The sequence below is a fragment of the Camelina sativa genome, chromosome 7 (assembly GCF_030686135.1).
Source record: "Camelina sativa cultivar CO46 ecotype springtype chromosome 7, ASM3068613v1".
In the NCBI taxonomy this organism is placed as follows: Eukaryota; Viridiplantae; Streptophyta; class Magnoliopsida; order Brassicales; family Brassicaceae; genus Camelina; species Camelina sativa.
Genome location: NC_141886.1, coordinates 6,854,131 through 6,881,779, shown reverse-complemented (window position 1 = coordinate 6,881,779; position 27,649 = coordinate 6,854,131). Strand labels below are relative to the sequence as shown.

The following is a 27,649-nucleotide window of genomic DNA, read 5'->3' as shown; positions in this document are numbered from 1 at the left end:
TCAAATTCACCCGCGTTTGTAGTATTCAATCTTCGTACGTCATCTTTGCACAATACATTTTGTGTAGGATCAAACCCAAATACATCTGCTTTTTGAGATAGGTGTCCTACTAATTTCTGTAAAAAAATCTTGTGAATCCAAATTAAGATCTATTTCACTATGATGAGTGAAAAGATCATCAACTAAAAAGGTTTCATCCTGTCCATACAAAAAGTTTAACAAAAATATTAACACTTATTATTACCCCCACAAACATACATATCCAATTACATATTCTTCTGAAGTCTTAAAAAAAAAAAAAAAAAACATAACATTGAGATTTAAGTCTTACGTACCACAAATTTACTCTTCTTTTCTGCTGGAATGGATGGTTGTTCAACCGTGACTTGAGTGCTTATTGTAATTCCAGCTAAAGTTATAGTATCCTTCAACAGTGAGACATCCTTTTCTATTTTTTCCAATCGACTGTCAACCTTCTTCTCAAAACTCTTGAAACAAGTCTAAAACACACTAATAAAAGACTTCATTTGTTCATATGTAGCAGCTCGATGTGTTGATGCTGCTCGCTCATAGAGCAGTTTTTTTTTCCTCTTCTCTGCACCATGATCAGGTTGTCTCTTCCTCTTGCAACCTGACTCTTCATCATTAGCAGCTTGCATACTCTCACCACTCTTTGTTGCACTAGACCCTTGATTTTCTTCGCACACCTCACTGCCAACATCATCTTTTACTTGAATATGTTCACCCTCCACATCATCAATTTGTACAGTTCCCCAAATATGGTCTCCAAAATCATTTCCAGAACTGATCTTAGCTTTCAAATTATCGACTTCACCATCGCTAGTTTCGTCAGGCCATAAAAACTTAATGGAGTCAACAACGTCGAAATCGCCAGTAATAGATATGTATGGATAAACAATATCCTAAAAAAACAGTTAGAAGTTACGATTAAACAATGACATCAACTATTAACAAAAAACATGTGATAAGAGTTGGATTGGCAAAGAAAGTACCTTTGGTCCAAATGTACTTTCTAGTTGGATGATTTCATCATATGATACTTTGGCTGCGCCTTTCCAATTAGAACATCGAGGAGCTACTGTAAATTCTTTGATAATCTTTTCTCCCAACAAATTTCCAATGTCTGGAATTGCCTCCATCACCCATATTTGAAATGCATATGAGAAACCATCTAATACATAGCTATTGATCTTCTTCAAATCTTCTCTTTTTTCTATGATAGACTTAGCAAGACTTTTAAAAGCTTTAAGACCCCAAGGATAAGTCCTCACCTTATCAAGATCCATTACCATCTGGATGTATTTGAGTGGAATATACTTTTTCTCATCCTTAGCCATAATCAACCCAGCTATCACAAGAAGATACACCAATCGGATCTTATCTATCTCACTCCATTCGTGAATTACAGGTAAGTGCACATCAACCAAGCTCTTAATGCTAATAGTCAGACCTTTTCTCTTCATCAATTTGCTCCAAAACCCACCATCATCTTTCCAATTCTCTAAATCACAACTAGAATCGGCAGTGCATTTGAGCCCAGTCATAGCATGAAACTCTTGCATTGAAAATCTGAGTGGCTTCCCTCCAAACACAAACCATATCTCTCTTTTTTTCTTTGTAACCAATTGCCTAGACATCATGCTGTGTATCAAACGCCCTGAATACCCTAAACCATTCTCGTAGATTGCAAACACATGTGAAAAGACTGGATCATTCTTCACTTTCTCATACTCTTTAGGTAATGCTTGATTGACTTTGCCCAAGATAGAAATTCGACAGGAATTGTTAATCTTCTTCACTTGTGGCTCAAATCCATCTCTAAATAGGCGTTTAGGAAATTCTGTTTCCATGCCTACAAAAAAAAATGAAATTCATTAGTATGAACCCAATTAGCTCAATCTCACAATGATTCAATCACATATACAAACTATATTGACATCACCCAAAAGCAAAACTTAGTTTAAACGATACATTATCAAATTTACTGCCAATTTTTTAATTTTTGTAGATCACGGCTTGCTTCAGCTAGTGTTCCTATCACAAAACTGGAAGGGTTGCAAGAGAGTAAACAGAAAATGATTCCTTTACTATGTTCAATCTGCAAGAAAACAGAACTACAACAATCCAATCCAAAAAAACAGAACAACAACAATAAAAAAAAACAGAATCACAACACTCCAATCCAATATATAAAAAACAGAACCACAACAATCCAAAAAAACAGAACCACAACAATCCAATAAAACAATTGCATGCATCGATTGAGAGAGAGAGAACTTCGATTGGAAATAGATTCCGAGAGAGAGAGAGAGATTCCGAGAGAGAGAGAGAGAGGGAAAGGGAGAAGAAGAAGGTACCGAAGAACTTTGATTCTCGCCGGTGGGAGAAGGTACCGGAGTCGCCAAGTGAAAAACTTTGTCGATATCGAGAGAGAGAGACAGAGAGTTATGTCGAGAGAGAGTAAAAAAATGAAAAACTTAATTAAAAAGGAAGTATTTTTTGATTAAATTTAGGAAGTATACAAAATAAAAGTTAAGATTTAGGGAAATTTGTTTTTTTCTGCAATTAAGGGTACAATTGAGTTTTTCTGTAGAGTATCAGCATATTGGGACAAACCAAAAAAAAAAGAGCATAATGGGACAAATTGAAGAAAAAATGTCCTTTTAAATCAAATTTCCCTATTTTGAATAGATTGTTATATTTTGGAAAGGAAGTGATTCATGCTACAACATTCCGGAACTGATGTCTTATTTTTGGATATCCGTCTAAACATAGTCTTATCTACCGATAGGGTAAAAACAAAAATAAATAAAGTACTACAAATCTAAATTTAATTATAAATTTAATTTGTAAATCATACTTTTGAAAATAAAATAAAATGAATATTATAAATAAAAATGTCTATGTTTTATTACATAAATCATATAATATATGTAATATTCCAATTTTAGAAAATATGGTAGTGCATGCGCACAAGTTTAAAAATTGATTTGATCACTTATACTATCAAAACTAGATATTCACCCGCGGTACACCGTGGGGCAATTTTTAAATAAAAATAAAATGTTATCTGTTTTGTATATTAACTATATTAATAATTGATATTTAATTTTTATTTTTTAAAATGTACAATCTTACATAGATATATATTATTTAGTGTAGAAAGTATTTTGTTTGAGGTTTATTGTTTTAAATTATAGGAACTAGAACATACAATTAAATAAGTAGTGATTTATAGAAAAAAATACTTTGTGTGTTTATAGAATTAATTTCTATTGTTTTGTAAAACTGGAAATAATATAATAAAATTAATTATAAACTTAATATTTAATGTTAAAGGGAGTGGTTCCTATTGTTTTGGAAATTTTATTAGGATGAGAAATCTTATTTTTCAAAATCAAAACTTAATATTAATTAATCATAAATGAAAAACAAATTAATAATTAATACCAATGGTATGTTTGTAAATAAGTTACAACCTCAGGATTTGTTTGCTAAATTTCTCCAAAAATGTATACATTTATATTTGCGGTTAAATGCTGTAAGAAAACTTTACAGTTTAAACGTGTTTGAGCTGGAACAATATCAGAATAAATTTTTCAGAAAGTGATCTAGAACCGTACCACAACAAAAAAAGATATGTAGTGATTTATAAAAATACAAACATTACAAAAAGTGTTGAACGGAGTTATAAAATATATATATATATATATTAAATTTATTTAAATATCTTTTAAGATGTTACCAGAAATACCACGGGTTTTCGTTAATATTTTATATATTATGACTCTATATATGCTATGTAGCATCTCTGGTCTTTGCTAGTCACATGCAAACATAGAATGGATAAAAGATGGAGTCTTCAAGGTATGACTGCCCTTGTAACTGGTGGAGCCAGTGGAATCGGGTTCGTCTTTCTTCTCTCTCTATATCATAATTTTGCCCATTCTTTTAGATTTATGTAAGATGTTGTCGCTAAATTTTGTTTTGGTGTGGATTGTTTTAGTCATGCAATAGTAGAGGAACTAGCCGGTTTTGGGGCCAAAATCCATGTATGTGACATATCCAAAACTCTTCTCAATGAAAGTTTATGTGAATGGGAGAAGAAAGGGTTTCACGTGAGTGGTTCGGTCTGTGATGCTTCCATTCGTGGCGAGAGAGAAACACTTATGCAAACTGTCACGACGATATTCGATGGCAAGTTGAACATTCTTGTAAGTTAATATTAATTTATGAAACTATGCATATTCTTTTAGGCCAGTAAGAAATGACATATATCGTAAGTGTTTTTTCTTACTTTTATCTGTTTAATATATAGGTGAACAACGTTGGTACAATTCGCACAAAGCCAACAATAGAATATGAGGCAGACGATTTCTCATTCCATATTTCTACAAACTTGGAATCTGCTTATCATCTTAGCCAGCTTTCACATCCAATGCTAAAGGCTTCAGGCTATGGAAGCATCATCTTTATTTCCTCTATAGCAGGGATTGTATCATTTGATGCTGCATCCATTTATGGTCTAACTAAAGGTAACCAGGGTTCTTTGCTAAACTGACTAATCAATAGAGAGATTGTCCATTTTACTAGACGAAATAACATCGTATGTATATATGAAATTTCTAAATCTAAATAGAGAACTTTTAATTACGTTTAGTATTTGACAAAAACAAAAGAAGCTAATGTTTTAGTATGGTATGCAAAATTTATGATCTTACAACTCATAATAGTTGGGATGTATATTTTATATATTCCAACTCATAATAGTTTATTAGGTACTAACCCGTGGTTTTTCCGCGGGTTGAACTTTTTTTTGATAATTTTTTTTCATAATTTACTTTGTTATTATATTATTTATAAAGGTTTGTGATTAAAAATTCAGTTTGTTTATATTAAATTTTTTATATTTTAAAAATGTTTTTTGAAAACCTGTCAATAAAATATTTACATGTAATGAATAAAATTGTTTAAACTTTTGTCAATTAAACGCAATCCATGCTATAGTTGTGAAGTAAGTAAAAATATATAATTAACATGTAAAAAGAGCTACTAAATATAGCTAGTGAAGTTCTAAAAAACCTCTTAAAAACAACATTCATTGTTTTTTTCGGTGGCTTCTCTTACTTGTCTGTAATAAGCACCTTCAAGCATTAAATATATTCAAATTTCAACTTAGTTTTATTTTCCTATAGAACGGTGGCTAAAAGAAAAATATAACTTTTTTAATAGATAAGTTACAATATCTCTATCTTTTATTTTTTTATTTATTAATATATTTAATTTTTGATAAAAAATTTAACCCAAATTTTTTTTGATAAATTTGTAGGTATATAGATTTTATTCGATTAGATTTTTAAAATCTTAACTGTTATTTTTTTAAGTACAAATTAGTTTTGATTCTAATAGATTTTTTTCTAATTTTCTACAATTTATTTTATTATATGTGTCCCCAATTTTCGCTTTTTAATTAATTATATTTTAATTAAGTAATTAATCTTAATTAAATTTTTCTAATTGCAATTAAATGTAAATTTTATCCGTTAGTTTCATATTTGTACTTCCCATTTAATACAGTAAAATTATATATATAGATTTCGTTGTAGTTTAGATATGAAGTTTTTAACATAGTAAACGAAAACACTTTTTGTGTCAGATGATCAGACTATCAAAATATAGGGTTTTCATTCATATTCAATAACATATATAAGGAGAATATTGACACAAACAAGACTAGTTGGTTGACCATTAGTTCTAATTGTCTAGAAAAGCTTTGTATTTCAACATTAGTTCTACTTCTAATTTTCTTTGGGATTCCTAAAAGATGTCTCGTCGTAGTAGTTTATCTTTTTCATGCGTGTATATGTACAGGAGCTTTGAATCAGCTAGCAAGAAATTTGGCTTGTGAATGGGCAAAAGACGGCATAAGAGCTAACGCTGTTGCTCCTAATTTTATCAACACTGCACTGATTAAATCCGTAAAATACTCCCTCTTACTTTTTTTTCTTCATTTTTTGGTCTTTTACAAATAACATCATCCACATCCTATGCTTGTTTCTTACAATCTTTTGAACAATCAGTTTCTCGAAGACGCCGGTTTTAACAAGAGTTTGTCCAGTAGAACTCCACTTGGTCGTGCTGGAGAACCAAGCGAAGTTGCATCACTTGTAGCTTTTCTGTGTCTTCCTACTGCTTCATATATTACTGGTCAGACCATTTGTGTTGATGGAGGTCTTACAGTTAGTGGCTTCTCCTATCAGCCAGTACTGGCTTGAGCAATTGAGCCGAGTCTTGTTTTTTGGGTTGGTCTCGTGAAGAACGTCCAAGTCTTGTCTTTTGGGTTGGTCCCGTGAAGAACGTCCAACGATATATATATTCTCATGTATCATATTTTATCCAAGTAAAACAATGTTATTCACCAATGGATTTAAAAAACTTAATGAAATCTAATGTTATAATTAATTAGTGATTTGAAAATCTACTCTAAGATCCATTGATGAAAACATTTTGAAGATTTGATTTCAAAGAATTTCCATAAAATCCTATTACAACTTAAATCACGTAAGACGGCATAGAATTACATGAGTGACAAAATATGAACTCAAAGATAAAAGTAAAACTCTTTCTATTCATCTTATCTGGAAATAGTTACCCTTAACCTGTTATTAATTTATTGTCCTTAAATTTCACTAATTATGACAAAAATGGAGGGGAATCTTAATTACATTTCATAGTATGGCACCGAGTTATCATGTAGATCGCCGTAGTGACCACCAGCCCTGCCCCATAAGGATGATGATATATATATATGAGCTTAAATTCTTAACGAGCAAGTTATCTCTAAGATATATGGCAATTTTTTAAGCTCGGGAATCATCCATTTTATTGTGGAGTATAGGGAAATGTTGTCTCGTGAATCATTCCAACAGTACTTAAGCAATATTAAAGGTTCTCTCCACCACACAAAAAAAAATGATAATAGTACTTCAATAGAAGCGAAAAGAAGAGAAAAAGCAAGTAATGATTTCAAGATCCAATAATGGCTAGAAATCAAAAGAGCATAATTACAACTTCCCAAATGTAGCAAAAACTCATTCAGTAGAAGAGAGAAAGGGACAAATGTGATTTTATCATACAATGGGTTAAACTTTTGAATGTTTGGTAAAGTGGGATGATCATGAAACCAAACCAGAAGATAAGCACCGAAGGTATGATAGAATCGTTTACCTTATTTTGGTTACCTAAACACACGTGGAATGTTTACCAACTTTTGTTCACCAATCTAATAATTCTATAAAGGACAACTGATTCTACAAAAGTGGACTTTTATGTCAAGATTTTGACTATTAACAGTCCAGTTTTCCTCTTGACCATTAACTTATATATACTTTTGTCATGTTCTTTATTATGGATAATGGTTAACGTCTCCAGCTCACATACAAACAAAATCATTAATTCTCACTTATCTCATTCATTGTCTATATAATAATGTGTATCACTTCTCTGATCATTTGCATGTAACATACAAGGAAAATGGGTCAAAGATGGAGTCTCCAAGGTATGACTGCTCTTGTAACCGGTGGAGCCAGCGGAATCGGGTTACTAATTCTTTTCTCTTTATCCTCTCTGTTACCCATTGTTATGCTTCTACTTTAACATCCTATTGTCAAAGATTTCAATGAGTTATAACTTTGTGTAATGTTTAGGTATGCCATAGTAGAGGAGTTGGCTGGTTTTGGAGCTAGAGTCCATGTATGTGACATATCTGAAGCCAAGCTTAATCAAAGTTTAAGCGAATGGGAAAATAAAGGGTTTCAAGTGAGTGGCTCAGTATGTGATGTAACCTCTCGTCCCGGGAGAGAAAAGTTGATGCAAACCATCTCCTCACAGTTTGATGGCAAACTCAACATTCTTGTAAGTAAATTATTCTTAAAGATAGATAATAATCAAGTTAAGCATGAGAAAACTCTTAAAAGACTCTTTATTTCCAACATGCACAGGTAAACAATGTAGGTGGAATCCGCTCAAAGCCAACAACAGAATATACAGAAGACGATTTCGCTTTCCATATCTCAACAAACGTGGAAGCTGCTTACCATTTTTGCCAACTTTCACATCCACTCCTAAAGGCTTCAGGCTATGGAAGCATCGTCTTTGTTTCCTCGGTTGCAGGGATAATATCTTTTGACGCTGGATCCATTTATGGTCTAACGAAAGGTAACCAGAGACATATATACTTACTACTAGAAGCATAGATGAAGTTCATTGCAAGACTTACTAATTAACACCGAGTGTTGTATTTTTATTTATTTTCTATGTATTGTTAATTTGTTTACAGGAGCTTTGATTCAGCTAGCTAAAAATTTGGCATGTGAATGGGCAAAAGATGGCATACGAGCCAACGCTGTTGCACCAAATGTCATCAATACTCCTCTGTCTCAATCTGTAATAATAACGACTCTTTTACATTTTCTTGTGATTGTAACAAATCATAGTTCCCTCTAACCATCTCTTAATTGTTTTTTCTTCAAGTATCTTGAGGACATCAGTTTCAAGAACGGATTGTTGAGTAGGACTCCACTTGGTCGTGTTGGAGAGCCGAATGAAGTCGCATCACTTGTGGCTTTCTTGTGTCTACCTGCGGCTTCTTATATCACAGGCCAGACCATTTGTGTTGATGGAGGTCTCACTGTTAATGGTTTCTCCTATCAACCACAGGCTTGAGAATGGCATTGTGGTGTTTGTTTGTTTGTCTTAAATTCTCAATGTTTTCTCTCAAATAAAAACTCACAAACTATGAGTTTCTTAATAATTAAAAACTAAATGATATCACAATTCCATTGTGGAGATGCTAATCTCACTTGGATAGAAGCTTTGATTACACTTGCAATGCCAACAACTTGCAGCAAGATATAACTCTCATACTCGATCTTCATCTCAGACCCTAAATAACTAGATATACAAAGCTCATTCTTTTTTTTTTCTGAATCTAATGTTAAATTATATTCAAAAGAAAAATAAACAGTTTACAAAGCTTGGATGTAAATTGTTTCAAAACATTTCAATTCAAAAAAAAAGTTTTTGAAAAAACTAATAGAATCTTGCTTCAAACCATAGCTGAATACTAGAGCCCCCAAAATCCTTGGTTGTGCTCAGACGGTTTCGAATGTTCTTATCAATGAGAGTGACAAGCTTCAGAACCGGGGAAGGTGTTTCACCATGGCGTTGTTCATTCCGCTCTCTCCAAAGAGAGTGTATCGTATTCTGGAAGACATATCCCACAATGAATCGCTTGGTCTTGTCCAAAACAGATCCTAATAGTAGTGACATGATTTCTTGCCAGCGGTTTGTGAAGTTGTCAGAGAGAAATTTCTTCATTAGTGCCTCCCAGACCTGCGATGAATAGGGACATTGAAAGAAAAGGTGTTCTCTGGATTCCATGGGAGAACTGCAGAAGATACAACCTGTGTTAGCCGAGTGGTGCCAGCGCTGCATCCTTTCTCCTGTTGCAATTCTGTTTTTAACCACTAGCCAAGTGATGAATGCGTTTTGGGGAGTAGCATATGGGAACCAAATCCCTTTGTGTTCCTCCATTATGGGTTGTGTATCTCGGAGAAGCTTCCAAGTAGCCTTCGTCGAGAATTGGGCTTGATAAACACCCTCATAGTGTCTCCAAAGAGGTACGTCAGAGTCTGCAGGTGCTCTTATAAGTCGATATCTTTGGATTTCCTCTTCTACAGAACGTAACAGATCATGTCTATATATCCGCTGCCGAGACATAGCTAACACATCAGCCACCATCGCAGTTATCGGGATTCCCATTGCAATATATCCCCCATCACCAACCAAGTCTCGTAAACAGCCCAGGGAGCACCAATTGTCAAACCAAAAAGAAGTCATGGAACCATTTTTTACCTCTACACGATGAAACTGTTTCGCAAGCTCTCTGTATTTCAGTAGTTTCTTCCAAATCCATGAACCTCCATTAGCGTTTTCTCTAACAGCCCATAGAGAACCACTATGAAGGAGATAACGTTTTACCCACTGAACCCACAGCGAGTCCTTGGCTGAGAGAAGTCTCCAAATCAGTTTAAGCATTCTTACTTTATTAGCCTCTTCAATAGAGCGCAACCCCAGACCCCCTTCACTCTTTGGTAGAGAGACCTCGGCCCATGATACCTTTGTTTTCTTGGCATTCAGAGATGGCCCCGACCAGATAAAAGCCGAACACAACTTATTTAGTTCTTGAATACATGCTTTAGGTAGCCTGAAAGCTGACAACCAGAAATTTATTAGACTAAAAGTAACAGAGCTGATAAGTTGTAGTCGACCAGCAAAAGAAAGCGTACGAGCTGTCCAGTTGCTCATTTGGAGGCGTATTTTTTCTAACAGAGGAGAATAGTCCGCGACAGACATTCTTTTAGGTGAGAGGGGCAAACCAAGATACCTAACTGGTAAGGTTCCAGTAGAAAAAGGGAATTGTCGTAGCAGGTCCACCTTATCCTCCTGTGAAACCCCAGCCGTGTATATTGTGGATTTTTCAAGACTAATCTTTAGTCCCGAGTGATCTGCAAACTCATCAAAAACCCGTAGAACACCCTGAACAGAACGTTGGTTACCCGCTACAAACACCATCAGGTCGTCGGCAAAGCATAAGTGAGTAAGCTCCAACGTTTTGCACTTTGGGTGAAAATCAAAATCGTTGTTCATTGCAGCTTTGTCTAACTTGCGGGAGAGGACATTCATGCAAATGACAAACAAATAAGGACTAAGAGAGCAACCTTGACGTAGACCGCGCTTACTCCCGAAATAACCCGCAAGTTCACCGTTTACTTGCACCGAGAAAGATGCAGTGGTGATGCAGGTTTGTATCCAACACACATATTGTTCAGGAAACCCGAGAGCTCGCAGAGTGGTGAATAAAAAACTCCATTGGACTGAATCAAAATCTTTGGAAATGTCAATTTTCAAAGCACAGCGAGGAGAGACTGTTTCTTATGATAGTCCTTAATTACTTCCGTTGCAAGAAAGAGATTCTCCAAAAGTAATCTATCTTTAAGGAAAGCAGATTGATTGGGCGAGATGAACTTAGGGAGGATAATCTTTAATCGGTTAGCTAGAATCTTGGAGATAACTTTATATAACACATTGCAGCAGGAAATCGGTCTGTAGTCCTTCATTACTCTTGCCTTTTTCTTCTTGGGAATAAGAGCAAGAATGGTGAAGTTGACACCCTTTGGAAGAAACCCTATTCGAAAGAAAGATTGGATAGCTACCAGGAAGTCCTCACCTAGAGTGTCCCAGGACTCCTTAAAGAATTAAACATTGAACCCATCCGGATCCGGAGATTTATTTGTCGGCATAGCAAAAAGGACCCACTTTATCTCCTCTTTAGAGACCTCGTGTGTGAGGAAAGTTTTATCACTCTCAGAACACCGGAAGTCCAGAACACTTTGGAGATCCTCACAAGACCAGTCAGCATAGTTACCAGGCATAGAAGTAAGAAAATCTTTAAAGTATCTCTCTGCTTCAACCTTAATATCGTCTTGAGTGGTAACAATCCGGCCATCTTCACATTCAATCTCGCTAATACTATTGCGCATTCTCGAAGGGTTGCAGAAATATGAAAAGCTTTGTTATTTTGATCCCCCACCTTTAACCAATGAAGTTTAGCTCGCTGGTTCAGGTAGCTTTCCTCAATATCCGAGAGTCTCTTCCATCGTTCATATGCATCAGCTTCTGCACTCACTGCATGGGATGTGGGATTTGCCATAGTCTGCATCTGTAAAGCACATAGCTTTGTAAATGCCTCTTCGTACGAACCGTGATGGTAGCTACTAGGTCTTTCCCCATGTTCCGCAAAAGGGGTTTCAGTCCCTTTAATTATTTGGAAAATCTATGCATTGCAGAGGTTGAATGGAAAAGCGGTGGTGTGACTTCCCACTTTTCTCGGATAGTGCTCTGAAAAGCAGGATGAGTAGCAGTAGCATTGACAAATTTAAAAGGTCTCCTCACCTGCTGTGCGACTTCCTTGATATGAATTCGACAGCGCAAATGGTCTGAACATCCCCCCGACTCAAACACCGAGTAAGATTGTGCATATTGTTGTATCCACGTCTCCGTAACTAAAACTCGATCAAGTTTCTTACAGATAGCCCCATACTCCCGTTTGTTACACCATGTAAACCGCTGACTGTGGTAGCTCATATCTGTTAATTCACAACACCTAACCAAGTCCTGAAAGTCTATCATGCCATAGGAAGTAGACGGATCAGAGCCATACAGAGAATGGTCATCCCCTTCTAGAGTCTCATTAAAATCACCACATATAAGCCAAGTCTTATCCTTAAAAAGAGGTGAACCATGAATATGCCTAAGATCATTCCAAAGAAGCTTCCGCTCTGCAACTAGATTTGAAGCGTAGATAAAAGTAGCAAAAAAATCTTTCTCACCATCAATACAGATCGAGCAAGTTATCATCTGTGAGGTAGTGTAAATCGGAGTAACTCTGACATTATTCCGCCAAACCGGCCAGATTCTACCCAAGCGGTGTTCTTCATAGTTTGATAGGATAGACCATTCCGCAAAAACTGAACGAATCACCCTATCGGCCCTTCTTTCTTTTACTTTTGTTTCAAGCAGACAACCAAAATCAAAATTGTGCTGAGAGATCCATGGTTTTACCACCCGGTGTTTTTCTTTTTTGTTAAAACCCCTAATGTTCCAGAAGAAACCTGACATTAGAGAAGTTTTGGTGTTTGACTTGTTTTCAGACTACTAGGAACTGGAATTCTAGTACCCTGCACTCCCTTTTTTGACAGGAACTTATGATCCTCCTTGGATGCTCGAGGCAAAGAAGGTCGAATGGTGCCCCCCATATCACGCATTTCACTCTGTTTATCCGTGTCCACAACTGGAATCTTGTTCCCCGCAGGGAGATTTGTCACCTCCCCAATCCGAGACTCATCAGATCCCTACTCTGCATCATCGGAGATGTCTTCCCCTGTTTCCCCTTTATCGCTAAGACAGGAGAAGGAGTTTTTCATTAAAGAAGCCTCACCAAAGCGAGGTTCACCTGTTTTAGCCGGGCAACGCGTACTCTTAGATGGAGTAATCCAACCAAGGTCCGCGGTCTCTTCCCTCAGGTCCGTAGTGATATCTGGATCGGCTTGTGTAGTGTCTAACGAACTTGTCTGAGATACCGCAACATCAATCTCTCCAGCGGACGTAGTCTTTACTACCTCTGTCACCACCGCAGCCGGAGTAGACCTCACTAACCCTGAGTCTATAGTAGTCTTTTTCAGGCATTCAGAACTCTGATGACCCCATTTGCTACAAAGAGTGCATCTCGCAGGCAACCATGGATACACAAACTCCACCACTGTATCTCCTCCCTTTCCTGATTTAAAAGAATAATGCTTCGGCAAAGTCTTTGTTAAATCGACTTCCACAAACACCTTTGCTTCATCAAAAGTTGAACACGCCTCAGTATCCGGATGTAACTTTTTGGGAAACCCTATTGGACTTGTGATAGCACTTAAAACCTTCCAAGAGAAATACTTTGGTGGAACGTTCTTAACTATAACCCAAAGGGGAATAGTAGTGATCTCCTCCTGCTCCATATCCACTATCGGGCTCCACTTCGATAAAACCACAGGAACTCCACAGAGATTCCACATCCCTCTCCTCAAAACACGAGAACGCGTACGTTCGTCCTTGATACGAAAGCGTACCGTTTTCATATCCATCACAAACACATCGATCTTCACTGTTTTATCTCCTAGAGTCCAGATCTTATTCACCAAAGCATGGATACCTCCCACAAAAGGAGCTTTTGCCAGGAACCTACCCACAAGAAAATCTTCCCATAATGGATGAGCATCCTCAAAAACACTATTCGGGATCCGCACTGTAGGCAAACCATCAATCTCCTCAACCGTAAGGTCTAACTTCTCCATTTCATCGGAAATATTTACCATAGATAACCAAGAACGCTTCTCTTTCGATGAAACAGGTTGCTTCGCTTGTGTCAACCCCGGTTCTGCCCGCACAACCATCTCTTCCTTACCAGCCAGATCCTTGCCTTGAGCAATTCCCGAACTCTGCACTTCATTAACGGTCTGTAAAAACCTCGCATCAGAAGGTATCTCCCCCTCCTCTAATACCACCTGCCTTTCCGGAACCAAACTACCTTCAACCACCGGCGAAGTATCCCTCGGCGGCATCAGAACTTGCGTAGGAAGCAAAAACCCTAGATCGCTTGTTTTTTCGCCTCAGAGCAAAACGCACCGTTTCCTTTCTTCAATGTATTATTCAAGCTCATTCTCAAAGACAAACTCTTGTAGCATCACACTATGCTTTACAATCCCTATGTAATGATGACTCAATGGAGACATGGCGCGTCTCTATGGCACAAACTATACCCAAAAGTGAGTGAAAATTTAAAAAGTTATTTCCTTTCTTTTTTACAAAATATATCATCAAAAATTTAAAATGTCAAAGATCCATCCATCGTTACTTGCACCAAAAGTATAAAGAAATATTTGCCTTTTTTCTCCAATCGAAAAAAAAAACATATATATTCATATATCAAATTTGAAGATTTTATTAAGCATGAAAATGGTACAAATATTAATGAAATTAAAAGTAAGTAAAAGTTGTAAGAGAAGTTTGCGGTAAAACCATTACCTATGTAACAAAGGAAGAAGACAATCCACGTCAAGTATAATATTTTTTTGTCACGTCAATAAAAGGAGGTACTCTATCCACGTCAAGTAATTAATATAAACACAAATTTGTCGGAACGTTCACCATTTTTACTTCTAGTTTCCGACTTTCCGTTGTCTTTTGTGAGTGAAGTTATTGAATTAGATATATATGAGTAAGTTGTGGCCAATGATTTGACAACAGAATGTCATTTCTAAGCAGGACCACTTAACTCATGGATACATTAGTAAGTAGAAATGGCTATTCAGCAGCCTCAGTCGTCAGACCAAATATCTCATTCAACAACGACTATTTAATTTCAACGTTCTTGAGAAAAATGTTGCAAGAGAAGTTTTACCAAAGAGAGAAAGAAAGAAGCCTATTTGATGTGTGTTGTTATCTAAACACGTGAAATCTTTACCGAACTATGTTCACCATAATTATGACTTCTAGTTTCAGTTTTTATTTGTGACTGATGTTATTATAAAAACAACAAATGAGTAATTAAGTTTGGTCGAACATTTTGACTATAAATAGTCATTTTTGCTTGGAACCACTAATTTAGATATTTTAGTCATGTTTTTTCGTACAAACATTTCCATCTCACATACAAACATACTCATTAATCCGCACTCATATGATCCACATTCATCTCTGGCATTGTCGTTCATTGCTATTAAACTTGGCAGATATCACTATGGAAGTTGGCCAATGTTTAATAGATTTTATATATGTTCCCTATGGATGCTTAATTAATATATCCGTGCACCTCATATTTAAAGGTTTAGTGATCTATCTTCATACTATATATAATTAATCAGTGGAATCTCTGGTTAGTGATAAGACATAGGTAGTCAAGATGGATAAAAACAGATGGATTCTTCAAAGTATGACTGCTCTTGTGACCGGTGGAGCCAGCGGAATCGGGTTTATATCTCTTCTATACTCTCTCTGTATCACCTATTTCACCTATTGTTCTGTTTCCTTATATAATATCATGAAAGATCAAGATTTCAAGAAATTTATGTTTATGGAATGTTTAGGTATGCAATAGTAGAGGAGTTGGCTGGTTTTGGAGCTAGAGTCCATGTATGTGATATATCTGAAGTTAAGATTAATCAAAGTTTAAGCGAATGGGAAAAGAAAAGGTTTCAAGTGAGTGGCTCAGTCTGTGATGTGACATCTCGTCCCGAGAGAGAAAAACTGATGCAAACTGTATCCTCGCTGTTCGGTGGCAAACTCAACATCTTAGTAAGTAACTTGATCTTAAAGAAACTGATCGAGTTTAGCATTTTCGTGAGGGAAACTTTTGAAGACTCATTTGTGAAACATAGGTAAACAATGTAGGTGGAATTCGCAACAAGCCAACGATTGAGAATGTGGCAGAAGACTTCTCATTCCATATCTCAACAAACTTGGAATCTGCTTACCATCTTAGCCAGCTTTCTCATCCTTTGATAAAGGCTTCAGGATTTGGAAGTATCGTCTTCATTTCCTCTATCGGAGGTGTTGTATCGATGGCTTGCGGATCCATCTTTTCTCTAGCCAAAGGTAACTACGTGTTGGTGTTGCTACTAGAGGCAAGACCAACTCCCAAAAATGAGGGTCTTAAATGTTTGTTTTATATATCTTTTTACAGGAGCTCTGCATCAGCTAGCTAAAAATTTAGCATGTGAATGGGCAAAAGACGGCATAAGAACCAATGTTGTTGCGCCAAATGCTACCACGACTCCCCTGTCTCAACCTGTAAACAACTATAACATTGTTTCTTGTCTGAATATTGTATCAACGTCAGTCCTTCTAATCATTTCTCAATTGTGTTTCTTAAAGTTTCTTGACGATATCAGTTTCAAGGAGGCATTGTTGAGTAGAACTCCACTTGGCCGTGTTGGAGAGCCCAATGAAGTTGCATCACTAGTGGTCTTCTTGTGTCTACCTGCAGCTTCATATATCACAGGTCAAACTATTTGTATTGATGGTGGTCTCACTGTTAATGGATTCTCCTATCAGCCACATGCTTGATAATCTCCTTGTTGCGTTCTGTTTTCTTTTTCCTAAACCCTCAATGTTCTCTTTAATAAAAATCCTCACGCTGTGAGATTAGTTTATACATGAAAACATAAACGAGTTCACATTTCTAAGATGCTAATCTAGCTTGGATAGAATATTTGATTACATGGGAAACTCTTGACACCTTTGACGCCAATAATTTGGGCATTATTGTCTCTTTGATACATAAAATAGAAGAAATTTTTTTGGTTCATCCTTCAGGCGAACAACTTTCATTCACTCTTTCTTAATTAACCAATTAGAATGATATATTAGGTGTTAGAATATAAAGTAGTGTTCTGTGAAAACAATTTGGGCATTATTCTCCTTCTTTGAATGATATATGAGGTGTTAGAATATAAAGTAGTGTTCTGTGAAAATATTTTTTGTACATCTTATAATTTATGTTAAAAATTTAGTCAGTTTTGATTGCTAGAGTAATTACCCGATACATTTAACCGTGAGGCGGTCTATGCGGGGTCGAATCTACAAGAACCAATGGTACACTAAAGATTTGTGAGACTTGTAAATAGCTAAAACGAACGAATGTTTGTTTGGTTTTAGAGATTGTAAATAAAAATGCAATAAATAAAACGGTTTAACTTATGAGATTCAAACATTGGGCTATAAGATATTTCAGAGATCAATGATCAATGGGCAAATGAAACAAGGAATTCAAAAGTTAACAACCGTTCTAAAAAATGAAGACAAGATTTGACTAACCCTCTTTCACTAAACTTGACTACTCAATTACTAAACTTTCATTTGTAATCTCCTAATCAAATTTGCATATTTAAACAAGTACCCTAAGTTCACAATATCTCCTAACATCAACTTTCCCAGGTTAGAGAAATAATGCTCAATTCTTATTAGTTCACACATTTTATCAAACACTTTTGATGCATAGAAAAACCTAGAATCTATAACAAGGTGATCAGTCCTATTCTAGCATTAAGAGCATATGAGTCAAAGAACCACAAAAGAAAATAGAATTCCCAAGAAAAAATAAACCACTAAATCATTTGATCCCCTACTTAAAACCCTAAAACCCAAATAAACAACACAAGGAGATGAAGAAGACATAATTAAATTGATGAAATAAAATGAGATAAGAGTTTAAAAATCTTCTCCAAATTGTCAAAGATGATGGATCTCTAATCTCCAGAAATGGCCTACAAAAGTCTCAAGATGCAGAAAAACTCAGAAAAATAGAATGTGTTGCTAATTAGGTCATTAGGGTATTTATACCCTTATTAAAATAAAAGAAATAAAATAAAAGTGAAAAAAGAAAAATTTAGGAAAAGAAAATATGTATTTGGAACCCAGACAGAAAGACAGCAGACTTCACTAAACTTCTCCAGACTTCAACAGATTTGTTTACAAACTTCACCAGACTTCTTCAGAATTCTCAAGACTTCCTTAGATTTGTCTATAGATTTCACCAGATCTCTCCAGATTTCTTCATACTTGTCTACAGACTTCTCTAGACTTGTGTCCAGATTTCATGATTTAGTTCAACTTGAAGATGTCTAAAAGTCACTTCCTGCTTCTTTCTTCCGGTTAACCTTGAATCCAACCAAAATACTCTAAATCTAGCACATCGTCTCCACAATTAATCATAACTCAACAAAAGACCAAAAAAGACACAAAAAAACGGATAAATATACGACAAATGATTTAAAACAAATACTAAATAAAGGACAAAAACCCAATACATCAAATTTATTAATTATTACAGAAATTTTAGTACTGCAAATTTTCAAAAGGTTAATAATATTGTCATATATTTGGGGGAGGGGGGGAGGAAGTTAATTATATTGAATGATACTAGAAAATTATTTGTTATCGTATTTAAGAATGTCCATATTTGTTACTTAATACAGTACCAATAGTTGTAAATTATTTACGCGTATGCGGTTAAAGTCAATCAAAATTGACCTCTAAAATACTATTTTGGGAAAAATAAAAGTAAAATCTACAATAACATATAAGGCATATTTATTCGCATAATTTATTTAAATGTTAATGCAGTTGATAGAAGTTTTTCATTGTAAACTCTAATACAGAGATGAAATGCACCGAATAGACAGATGGTGAACATGCTAGGCATTCTAACAATCCAGTTGACAGATAATAGAGCTAGTAACCTTCTTTGTCGGCGTCATCGGTGTCAAAGGACTGGTCCCTTCATTAACGTTGTTGGAAATTATGATCAAACTCTCCAATGTCATCATCAAGAGCTTATGGCTATCACATTAGTTGTTTTGTTGTTTTTTATGGATGCTTAATGTCTTCACCAAATATGATTAGTAGTATAGTGTGTTTAAGCTAATACAAATTAGTGTTAAGTAAATATAATTTTACTATGCGCAAGACACGCAAATGGTGTACAAATATGCATGTAGCGTACTATGTATTAATTAAGGGGTCGCAATTATTAATTGATAAAGTCTTTCTTTACCACACAAGGATAGTCAGAAGGAAAAGGACAGTATATTCGTACACCCCTATGTTAGGTGTGGTCGAATGGTCATTATCATATATAAGATGGACTTGTGAGTTGAGAGGTTTCAAAGTTGAAAACTATAACAACTAGCCTTGATAAATTCTTTATAAGTTCTGTGAAAAGGAGGATCCGAAATGGCAAAGAAGGGGGAAAGCTTGTGAGAGAACTCAAGATGGAGTCTTGTAAGCATGACCGCTCTTGTCACCGGTGGTAGTAAAGGCATCGGGTCAGTCCGGCCCCATTGTCAATCTTAGCTCCCTAAATTTATGCTTGGTGATGATACTAACTGTAGTTGTGTGTCATAAATAGGGAAGCTGTAGTGGAGGAACTAGCTATGTTGAATGGCAAGCAAAAGGGTTCCAGGTCTCGACTTCTGTCTGCGACATTTCTTCTCGTGTGAAACGTGAGAAACTCATGGAAACCGTTTCCTCTCTCTTCCAAAGAAAGCTCAACATCCTTGTAAGTATACATTTACAAGCTTCTCGCCCTCGGGCTTGGCAACTACAAGAACCAATTCATGTTGTATTTTTATGTTGTATAAATACATATATAGGTCACCAATGCGGGAACGCTAATAGTTAAGCCGACCACGGAGTATACAGCAGAAGAATTCTCTTTTGTAATGGCTACAAATCTGGAGTCAGCTTTCCATCTTTCACAACTCGCGCACCCTTTATTGAAAGCTTCTGGCTCAGGAAGCATCGTGCTCATGTCTTCTGCTGCCGGAGTTGTGCATGTTAGTGTTGGATCCATCTATGGAGCAACCAAAGGTACCGGATATAGATGTACATCCTTGGGTTATGATGCTTACTTAATTACGCATATATTAAGTAATTTTAGGAGCCATGAATCAGCTGGCTAGAAACTTAGCTTGTGAATGGGCAAGTGACAGCATAAGGACTAACTCTGTTTGTGCTTGGTATATCACAACTCCTTTAACTAACAATGTAAGGCCAAAATAAAACGTTCTCCTTAGTAATATGAAAAAACAAAAAAGATTACGTATCATAATTTATGTTCTTAACTCATGTGAAAAACTCTTAGTATCTGAATGACGAAGAGATTATAAAAGGAGCCGAGCGTAGGACAGCGGTAGGACGTACCGGAGAGGCAAATGAAGTCTCATCGCTTGTGTACTACAAAGATTGGACAATATAACTTCGGCATTTGTCACGTTATTATTTTTTTGTAGCAAAATTTTGGGACGATTAGTTACAATATTCCTTGTAACTATACAACCCAAAACCTGTAGTGGTGGCATTTCTTTGTCTTCCCGCAGCATCTTATATTACTGGCCAGGCCATTTGTGTTGATGGAGGTGCCACGGTCAACGGTTTTTCCTTCAAGCCTCTGCCTTAAACACATATTTGCATTTGTTCGGATCATATTTTTAAATATCAAAACGTAAAAGCTAATATAAAATGTCTCAATGGTCAAATATGTAATAAATGTAATTTAGATGAGTCCATATATCCATATATTCTATTTCTTAGAGGGAGTATTGAACTTAACATTTTAAAGGATTTTAAAATATTTTTAAAATTCTTTGTTATTCAATTGAAGATTTTAAAAAATATCATGAAATCCTACGTTATTTAACTAAGATTTATATAAAGTTCTTTGAAATAATTCAGAATCTCTTGTTATTCAATCAATAGTTTATAAATCTAACTTTAAATCTCTTGTTATTCAAAATATCACAACTTTTTTTAGAATGCTATTTTGAATGATTCTAAGAGACTTTTTTTTTCTTTTTAGTTGAAAAGTACTCCTCTCAAAATCATACCCTTTGAAGTAGAATTTTGAAGGATTTCAATTAAAAACAAAAACAAACAAATGAGCAGTCAACGCTTCTTGTTTATAATCTCTCAACAATTCATGTTTGCTTCTCTCTCATATTTGCTTCTCTCTCACGTTACTCTATTTTTATTCTTGTCTAGAGAGAACCATTGAAATATCAGTTCATATGTTGTTTGTTTCTCTCTCTCATCCTAATGTATTGTTTCTCACCATGCATAGATTTTTTTTTTTTTTTTTATAAAATATTTCAAAATCACACAAAATTTTGTAAAAAAATCTCATAGAATCTCGTAGAATTATATTTGTTAGAGGAGTAGCCCTAAGAAATATAACTTGAATACCCCTCTTAGAGACTCTGGGATGCTTGCAGGACGTTTTTGTTGTGTCGTATCCATATGTAGGATCCCAGTGGTCAACTCTACCTGAATCAATGATCCTGTAATTCATGTGAGCATTAAATTGAGTTTTTCAATAGGAGAGAGCTGTATATTATTAGATTCTCTATGATAATTATGCATGAGCAACATATATTTTTATTTAGAAGAAAAAAAAAGATTTTATTTTATCTTTCTTTTTTGTTACGATGGATATTTTGGTCTACCTTCTGTGTTCCTCTGTTATCATAAAAGAGTGTTCTTCTTTCTGTCCGTATATGTTTCCAATGGTAGATTCAAACATTTTTTTACGACATTTGTTGTGAAGAAAACAAACATGGTTTTTCTGTGAGATGTGTGTGGTTGAACATAGAAATTCACATGTTTTTGTAAATTCTTCACAAAAATATTTTTTTAAAAAAGGGATATGCTCTCTCTTTCCCTTAGATCTATCATCTATTATTATAAGAAAACAACTCATCGTATTTCCTTTACCTTTTTGTATTAATCTTAGAAATCGCATGGGATAATGATAAAAAAAATGTTATAATCATAAGTTTTTTTAATTAAAGTAGACATATTTCTTGCGTTACAAGCAACATAAATCCTTATTTTGCTTACAAATTTATTTTTCTTGGTGAATCTCAAGGCATGCTATATCAGAGGAACTTGCAGGCCTTGGGGCAACGATTCATACGTGAGCAAGAGACCAATATCAGCTTAACGAGTGCTTAAAAGAATGGGAGGGAAACGAGGGGCAAACTGATGCAAACAGTCTCCTCTCTGTTTGAAGGCATACTAAACATCTCGTGAGTATTCTCTTCTCTGTTTCACCACGAAATTTGTTTCAAAAAAACTCATGAGATACTAATTACTGGAATTATATAAATAAACAATGTAGGGACATGAGTGACAATGCCAACCACAGAATCCACAGCAGAGGATTTTTCATATCAAGCGAAGATATGTATTATAACGTAGCGAAATGATTCAATCTGTCTCTCTTTCACAGTTTCACCTGTTGAACACTTGAACTGACTACTGAGATTCAAGGAACCTGTATGTTCTGAAACAGTGTAAAAGACTCGATCCCAGGTAGTTGGGCCTAACCCTCAACCAAAGGCCCATTATATTGATTAAACCTAACCAAAAAAACATGGACATCGTTCCATACTTCCATGTGTGTGGCCTAGAATAGTAGTATTTATTTATGGATGGTCATTATCATTCATTCATTATGAATTTTTCTTAACCAGACATTCAGATCTCCATGGAAAGATCTTTTGTTCATAATAAGAAAATGGCTAAAACAGGGGAAAGCTTGAGAGAGAATCCTAGATGGAGTCTTGGAGGCATGACCGCTCTTGTAACAGGTGGCTCCAAAGGCATTGGGTTAGTCCCAATATATTCTCCTACTTTACCTACTTTATTACTAGTCCAATATCAAATTAATCTAAGATCTCATTTCAATTTTAGAATTATATGGATCTTTTGATTGTATTTCGATGCTTAATCTAGACATCCCTGGATCGGATAAGAGAATAGATTGATGATGTATAAACCAAAATGTATATCTGTGCTATAAATAGAGAAGCTGTGGTGGAGGAACTAGCTATGCTGGGAGCAAGAGTCCACACATGTGCCAGAGACGAAACTCAGCTTCAAGAAAGCTTACGTAAATGGCAAGCAAAAGGGTTTGAGGTTACCACTTCTGTCTGCGACGTTTCTTCTCGTGACCAACGAGAGAAACTCATGGAAACCGTTTCTTCTGTATTCCAAGGGAAGCTCAACATCCTCGTGAGTATATAAGCTTTGATCCATCTAGGCAGTGATTTTAGTTGTGGTTTCTTATGTTTTGGGTTTGACTTCATATATAAGGTAAACAATGTGGGAACGTGTATAGTCAAGCCGACGTTAAAGTATACAGAGGAGGATTTCTCAGTTACAATGTCTACGAATCTGGAGTCAGCTTTTCATCTCTCACAACTCGCGCACCCATTGTTGAAAGCCTCTGGTTCAGGGAGCATCGTGCTCATATCCTCAGTATCTGGAGTTGTGCATGTGAATGGTGCATCCATCTACGGAGTAAGTAAAGGTATATCTACATATATATGTATATTCAAACAATTAGTAATGCATAGCCTTCTGAGACTCATGCAAATATATAAGTGTGTTTTAGGAGCTATGAATCAGCTAGGAAGAAACTTAGCATGCGAGTGGGCAAGTGACAGCATAAGGGTTAACTCTGTGTGTCCATGGTTCATAGCAACTCCTTTAGTTAACGAAGTAAGGCAAAAAATAAGAAAGTTAAAAGTTATATATATTGTTACTTCTCAATTGTAGTTTTAAGTGAAAAAATCTCTTCAGGTTCTCAGTAATGATGAGTTCAGAAATGAAGTGGAGAGTAGGGCACCAATGGGACGTGTTGGGGAAGCAAATGAAGTATCATCGCTTGTGGCATTTCTATGTCTTCCTGTAGCTTCTTATATAACAGGTCAAACTATATGTGTTGATGGAGGGTTCACTATTAATGGCTTCTCTTACAAGCCTCTGTCTTAAGGCGGCGTCTATTGTTTCCGTTTACGTTTATTATCAAATGTTTTATATAACATTTTCAGTGTATTGTGATCACAATTTTTGTGTCTTACTCTTAACTAATTGAACTGTAAATGAAACCTAAGGGATAAACGAATCATGTACATTTTAAAAATCTGGCCGAGTAGAATCAGTAAGAAGATGTATATGCCTAATGTAAAATGCTAAATGTTATGATAACAGAGCTTCTTATAAAAATACCTTGTAATGTGATATATATATATATATCTGTTTGTGTGTGTTATATTTGATCATATGAGATAACTGTTGAACCCCCAATAATTCGATATTTGGTCTCCTTTACAAATTATCGTGAAGAATAGTATTTCTTCTACAAGCCTTGCATCGTACACGTGTGTGGTCTACAAAAGACGAACAGTCATTGCCATTAATTTATTGACAGAGATACAAATCTTCACCAAAAGATCTATATCTGTGTTTGCTGATTATTACTCATAATCAGCAATGTCTAAATTAGGGGAAAGCTTGGGAGAGAACTCTAGATGGAGTCTTCAAGGCATGACCGCTCTTGTCACCGGTGGCTCTAAAGGCATCGGGTCAGTCCCAGTAACTTTTTTACCTAGCTTACCTAGTTTCTTACTAGTTCAGTATCGAATCTATGCTCTCACTCTATAGTCATCTATTTATGTAGATCTTTTGATGCTATTCCCATGTTTATAGTCAAGAGAACCCCAAAAAGAGCAAACCTTAATGATGAATAAACTAAAATTGCATGTGAGCTATAAACAGAGAAGCTGTGGTGGAGGAACTAGCTATGTTTGGAGCAAGAGTCCACACATGTGCCAGAGACGAAACTCAGCTTCAAGATCGCTTACGTGAGTGGCAAGCAAAAGGGTTTCAGGTCACCACTTCTGTTTGTGACGTTTCTTCACGTGACCAGCGGGAGAAACTCATGGAAACTGTTTCCTCCCTCTTCCAAGGAAAACTCAATATTTTCGTAAGTATATATATATAAGCTCCTCCTCAACTTTGATGAGGTTGGTTCCACAGTTTCCAAATCATGTTGTTGTGTTTGGTTTGTTTGGGTGTATATAGGTACCCAATGTTGGAACGGGTATAGCAAAGCCTACCACAGAGTGTACAGCAGAAGATTTTTCATTTATAATGGCTACAAATCTGGAGTCAACTTTCCATCTCTCACAGCTCGCTCACCCTTTGTTGAAAGCCTCTGGTTCAGGGAGCATTGTGCTCATGTCTTCCGTTGCTGGGGTTGTGAACTTGGAAGGTGCATCCATCTATGGAGCAACCAAAGGTATACATATATGTTCATCATATGCATAAATGTTTTGGTTTAATGTTTATATGCATAGTTAAAAAAAAACTAATGATCATTTGCTTTTATTGATACTTACATAAATGTACGCATTTTAGGAGCAATGAATCAGCTGGCAAGAAATTTGGCATGCGAGTGGGCGAGTGATAATATAAGGAGCAACTCTGTTTGTCCATGGTTCATCACAACTCCGGCATCTAAAGATGTAAAGACAAAGAACAAACATTAATCTCATTAATACTATAAAAGAAGTGATATATATAACTAGTTTCTGATGGATCTTAGTTTGTATGAAAATGTTTCAGTTTCTCGGTGTTGAAGAGGTAAAAGAAAAGGTGAAGAGCGTGACGCCAATGAAGCGTATTGGAGAAGCAAATGAAGTCTCATCCCTTGTGGCATTTCTATGTCTTCCTGCAGCTTCATATATAACAGGTCAAATTATTTGCGTTGATGGAGGTTTCACTATTAACGGCGTCTCTATGCCTTAAATTAACATGCATGCTTAAATATATATGATTTGTGATCTAGTTAAGTGCCAAATTGATGGATAATATTCTAATCTACACAAGTTATATATGTAAGTTATGTTAATGGAGCTCACTCTGCGGTTCATCATTCATGCCTTGTAGTCTCTAATTCTATCGGATAAAAAATTTGGTCGTGTTCGTATTCGATGTTTGTTTGTTTCCGTTCAAGCTGTGACATGGGATGAATTAAATAATGTATGGTGTCCTACATTGCCGTGCCGACATAAACTATGGCAGGAGGCGGTAAAAAAATATAAAATGCTCTAATTCATAAAAAATGAAATGTCACAAAAAGTAAATACTACTAACTAGTCATATAACAAAAGCTGTGTAAAGAGATAATGTTTACCCTAATTTTTGTAATGCTTTCTTAGTTTCTTTTTCTCTTTGCCTTCAATTTTTTTTCAAAACTGTGAGGCCGTAGGCCAATGCTTCTTTTATTGCCATTGACGTAAGGCTAATGTATAATGTATATTATGATCCCATACATTTTTATATAGTCATGTAATGACAACCATACGATCGTCAACTCTAATGTCCCCCTTTCCTCGCTTGCTTTACGGGTTATGGCTAAAACGTATGCTTAAGATGTTGTGGTTTTTGCTCCGTACATTGTAACTATTCGGTGGTCTTGTATCTAGTTTAGACTGCCAGAGATTATACAAGAAAGTATTAGTCTAAGCCATAGTCCGTTTCTGAAATAGTCAGGCCTCTCATAAATTGTGAGACTAATAAATTATTAATGAATTTTGAAGGATTTTGTCAGATTTATGATATTTTGGATTTTAGGAGATTTAAAGTGGGGTTTTAAGGTATTTGGTGGATTTGGTGTTATTTTTCATTTTTAATAAGAAAAAATAGTTTGTGATTTCATGAGATTTGGTGAGATTTTAAAAATAATTTTGGGATGATTTTATGAGATTCTCCACAAAATCACATTAAATATAAAAGTCACCATCCTATTTTCTGGGCAAGTCATGTTCGTGTTCTTTGGTTTGGTTTATCGCCTCTGACCCCAATTGTATTGCTGAGTATAACCATGGTGTGTTGTATAAAATATAGTTATCTGTTACATGTGACGTCAGTTTGAATTTGAACCCTGTTGATTCCTACTTTTCTGGGCAGTGTTACTTGAGTATTCCGACAAAAGAATTCAGATTACATGCTTTAGAAAAGAAATCAGAATTCTGGATTACATGATTGAAAAAAAAAAAAAGAGAAAAGGGAGGTTCGAGGTACATCTTCTGAATTTTTGTTTAAAAGAGAGAGATGAACACAATAGATAAGAAAGTGGAAAATGAATTTTTTTCTTTGTTTATGTGAATTGTTTTTTTTTTTTTGACCAATCCTTCCCATATCACACTTGTAAATGTGTGATTTTTCAAACAGGATTTCTCTTACAAAAATATATACAAAGTCTTCCAAAATCACTGTTATGTTTTTATAAAAAAATATATATATATATGTTTTGAATAACAGAGAATTTGATATGATTTTTACAAATTTTTAATTGAATAACAGAGATTGTAAATTATTTTAAATGATTTTTTACAAATTCCATATTCAATAATATTAGATTTGAAAAATGATTTACAAATTCCATATTCAATAACAGGTGATTTAAAAAGAAATACAAAATCCTTCTAAATTTCACTTCTCCGCTTAAGAAGAGTCAAACAATTTGAGAGAGTTTTATATCAAATAATATTTACATTTTTCTAAGTCAACAAAAGTCGTTGTAGTATAGTGGTAAATGTTCCCGCCTGTCACCCGGGTT

At 35.4% G+C, this 27,649-nt stretch overlaps 7 protein-coding genes and 1 pseudogene across 14 annotated transcripts; 6 read left to right on the top strand and 2 right to left on the bottom strand.

The window, feature by feature from the left end:
* Positions 1–224: 224 nt before the first annotated feature.
* LOC109125404 (uncharacterized) lies at positions 225–2,500 on the bottom strand. The gene is made up of 3 exons (XM_019227019.2): positions 2,379–2,500; positions 1,014–1,873; positions 225–923 (listed from the first exon to the last, which is right to left on the bottom strand). Exons 2-3 carry the CDS (start codon positions 1,869–1,871, stop codon positions 501–503), a joined length of 1,281 nt encoding a protein of 426 aa, XP_019082564.2. The 5' UTR covers positions 1,872–1,873; positions 2,379–2,500; the 3' UTR covers positions 225–500.
* A 1,299-nt stretch (positions 2,501–3,799) lies between these two features.
* On the top strand, positions 3,800–6,483 carry LOC104700572 (tropinone reductase homolog At2g29330). Its single transcript, XM_019227520.2, has 5 exons — positions 3,800–3,928; positions 4,028–4,235; positions 4,340–4,556; positions 5,893–5,999; positions 6,102–6,483. The coding sequence occupies exons 1-5, from the start codon at positions 3,864–3,866 to the stop codon at positions 6,294–6,296; spliced, it is 792 nt and encodes a 263-aa protein (XP_019083065.2). The 5' UTR covers positions 3,800–3,863; the 3' UTR covers positions 6,297–6,483.
* Positions 6,484–7,349: 866 nt separating this feature from the next.
* LOC104700571 (tropinone reductase homolog At2g29340) lies at positions 7,350–8,904 on the top strand. The gene is made up of 5 exons (XM_010416096.3): positions 7,350–7,619; positions 7,728–7,935; positions 8,022–8,238; positions 8,360–8,466; positions 8,554–8,904. The coding sequence occupies exons 1-5, from the start codon at positions 7,555–7,557 to the stop codon at positions 8,743–8,745; spliced, it is 789 nt and encodes a 262-aa protein (XP_010414398.2). The 5' UTR covers positions 7,350–7,554; the 3' UTR covers positions 8,746–8,904.
* A 2,084-nt stretch (positions 8,905–10,988) lies between these two features.
* LOC147940966 (uncharacterized) lies at positions 10,989–12,908 on the bottom strand. Its single transcript, XM_087458335.1, has 5 exons — positions 12,821–12,908; positions 12,037–12,755; positions 11,682–11,917; positions 11,421–11,613; positions 10,989–11,330 (listed from the first exon to the last, which is right to left on the bottom strand). The coding sequence occupies exons 1-5, from the start codon at positions 12,906–12,908 to the stop codon at positions 10,989–10,991; spliced, it is 1,578 nt and encodes a 525-aa protein (XP_087314461.1).
* Positions 12,909–15,195: 2,287 nt separating this feature from the next.
* Positions 15,196–16,845, top strand: LOC104700569 (tropinone reductase homolog At2g29320-like). Of its 2 annotated transcripts, none has more exons than XM_010416094.2 (5): positions 15,196–15,654; positions 15,771–15,978; positions 16,062–16,278; positions 16,367–16,473; positions 16,558–16,845. In XM_010416094.2, the coding sequence occupies exons 1-5, from the start codon at positions 15,587–15,589 to the stop codon at positions 16,747–16,749; spliced, it is 792 nt and encodes a 263-aa protein (XP_010414396.1). In that variant the 5' UTR covers positions 15,196–15,586; the 3' UTR covers positions 16,750–16,845. The 2 variants fall into 2 exon arrangements, with proteins under 2 accessions (XP_010414396.1, XP_010414397.1); XM_010416095.3 differs by having other exon boundaries at positions 15,466–15,655; positions 15,767–15,978.
* Positions 16,846–19,416: 2,571 nt separating this feature from the next.
* On the top strand, positions 19,417–20,677 carry LOC104704397 (senescence-associated protein 13-like; annotated as a pseudogene). Its single transcript, XR_015561675.1, has 5 exons — positions 19,417–19,508; positions 19,592–19,741; positions 19,836–20,052; positions 20,123–20,229; positions 20,327–20,677. The product of XR_015561675.1 is annotated as a senescence-associated protein 13-like (transcript).
* Positions 19,916–24,166, top strand: LOC104700568 (tropinone reductase homolog At2g29360). Of its 6 annotated transcripts, none has more exons than XM_010416091.3 (8): positions 19,916–20,052; positions 22,106–22,265; positions 22,358–22,551; positions 22,713–22,848; positions 23,046–23,253; positions 23,335–23,551; positions 23,636–23,742; positions 23,824–24,166. In XM_010416091.3, exons 4-8 carry the CDS (start codon positions 22,727–22,729, stop codon positions 24,013–24,015), a joined length of 846 nt encoding a protein of 281 aa, XP_010414393.1. In that variant the 5' UTR covers positions 19,916–20,052; positions 22,106–22,265; positions 22,358–22,551; positions 22,713–22,726; the 3' UTR covers positions 24,016–24,166. The 6 variants fall into 6 exon arrangements, 4 of the variants coding, with proteins under 4 accessions (XP_010414393.1, XP_087314051.1, XP_087314052.1 ...); XM_087457925.1 differs by lacking the exon at positions 19,916–20,052 and adding an exon at positions 21,173–21,529; XR_015561674.1 differs by lacking the exons at positions 19,916–20,052; positions 22,106–22,265; positions 22,358–22,551 and having other exon boundaries at positions 22,693–22,829; positions 23,335–23,541.
* A 119-nt stretch (positions 24,167–24,285) lies between these two features.
* Positions 24,286–26,014, top strand: LOC104700567 (tropinone reductase homolog At2g29370). Its single transcript, XM_010416090.2, has 5 exons — positions 24,286–24,608; positions 24,802–25,009; positions 25,108–25,324; positions 25,444–25,550; positions 25,651–26,014. The coding sequence occupies exons 1-5, from the start codon at positions 24,517–24,519 to the stop codon at positions 25,831–25,833; spliced, it is 807 nt and encodes a 268-aa protein (XP_010414392.1). The 5' UTR covers positions 24,286–24,516; the 3' UTR covers positions 25,834–26,014.
* The last annotated feature ends 1,635 nt before the right edge of the window (positions 26,015–27,649 follow it).

Excerpts from the sequence above, each read along its gene's own strand:
- LOC104700569 (XM_010416094.2), top strand. The coding sequence starts at position 15,587 with ATGGATAAAAACAGATGGATTCTTCAAAGTATGACTGCTCTTGTGACC. Across the intron at positions 15,655-15,770 it reads GGTGGAGCCAGCGGAATCGG|GTATGCAATAGTAGAGGAGT; the intron begins GTTTATATCTCT and ends TGGAATGTTTAG. Across the intron at positions 15,979-16,061 it reads GTGGCAAACTCAACATCTTA|GTAAACAATGTAGGTGGAAT; the intron begins GTAAGTAACTTG and ends TGTGAAACATAG.
- LOC104700568 (XM_010416091.3), top strand. The coding sequence starts at position 22,727 with ATGGAAAGATCTTTTGTTCATAATAAGAAAATGGCTAAAACAGGGGAA. Across the intron at positions 23,254-23,334 it reads AAGGGAAGCTCAACATCCTC|GTAAACAATGTGGGAACGTG; the intron begins GTGAGTATATAA and ends TTCATATATAAG. Across the intron at positions 23,743-23,823 it reads CAACTCCTTTAGTTAACGAA|GTTCTCAGTAATGATGAGTT; the intron begins GTAAGGCAAAAA and ends AAATCTCTTCAG.
- LOC109125404 (XM_019227019.2), bottom strand. The coding sequence starts at position 1,871 with ATGGAAACAGAATTTCCTAAACGCCTATTTAGAGATGGATTTGAGCCA. Across the intron at positions 924-1,013 it reads AAAGTACATTTGGACCAAAG|GATATTGTTTATCCATACAT; the intron begins GTACTTTCTTTG and ends CTGTTTTTTTAG.
- LOC147940966 (XM_087458335.1), bottom strand. The coding sequence starts at position 12,908 with ATGCGTGATATGGGGGGCACCATTCGACCTTCTTTGCCTCGAGCATCC. Across the intron at positions 12,756-12,820 it reads GTCAAAAAAGGGAGTGCAGG|GTTTCTTCTGGAACATTAGG; the intron begins GTACTAGAATTC and ends CTCTAATGTCAG. Across the intron at positions 11,918-12,036 it reads TCAAGGAAGTCGCACAGCAG|ATTTTCCAAATAATTAAAGG; the intron begins GTGAGGAGACCT and ends TGCAATGCATAG.
- LOC104700572 (XM_019227520.2), top strand. The coding sequence starts at position 3,864 with ATGGATAAAAGATGGAGTCTTCAAGGTATGACTGCCCTTGTAACTGGT. Across the intron at positions 4,557-5,892 it reads CATTTATGGTCTAACTAAAG|GAGCTTTGAATCAGCTAGCA; the intron begins GTAACCAGGGTT and ends GTATATGTACAG. Across the intron at positions 6,000-6,101 it reads ACACTGCACTGATTAAATCC|TTTCTCGAAGACGCCGGTTT; the intron begins GTAAAATACTCC and ends TTGAACAATCAG.
- LOC104700567 (XM_010416090.2), top strand. The coding sequence starts at position 24,517 with ATGTCTAAATTAGGGGAAAGCTTGGGAGAGAACTCTAGATGGAGTCTT. Across the intron at positions 24,609-24,801 it reads GGTGGCTCTAAAGGCATCGG|AGAAGCTGTGGTGGAGGAAC; the intron begins GTCAGTCCCAGT and ends AGCTATAAACAG. Across the intron at positions 25,325-25,443 it reads CATCTATGGAGCAACCAAAG|GAGCAATGAATCAGCTGGCA; the intron begins GTATACATATAT and ends TACGCATTTTAG.
- LOC104700571 (XM_010416096.3), top strand. The coding sequence starts at position 7,555 with ATGGGTCAAAGATGGAGTCTCCAAGGTATGACTGCTCTTGTAACCGGT. Across the intron at positions 8,239-8,359 it reads CATTTATGGTCTAACGAAAG|GAGCTTTGATTCAGCTAGCT; the intron begins GTAACCAGAGAC and ends ATTTGTTTACAG. Across the intron at positions 8,467-8,553 it reads ATACTCCTCTGTCTCAATCT|TATCTTGAGGACATCAGTTT; the intron begins GTAATAATAACG and ends TTTTTCTTCAAG.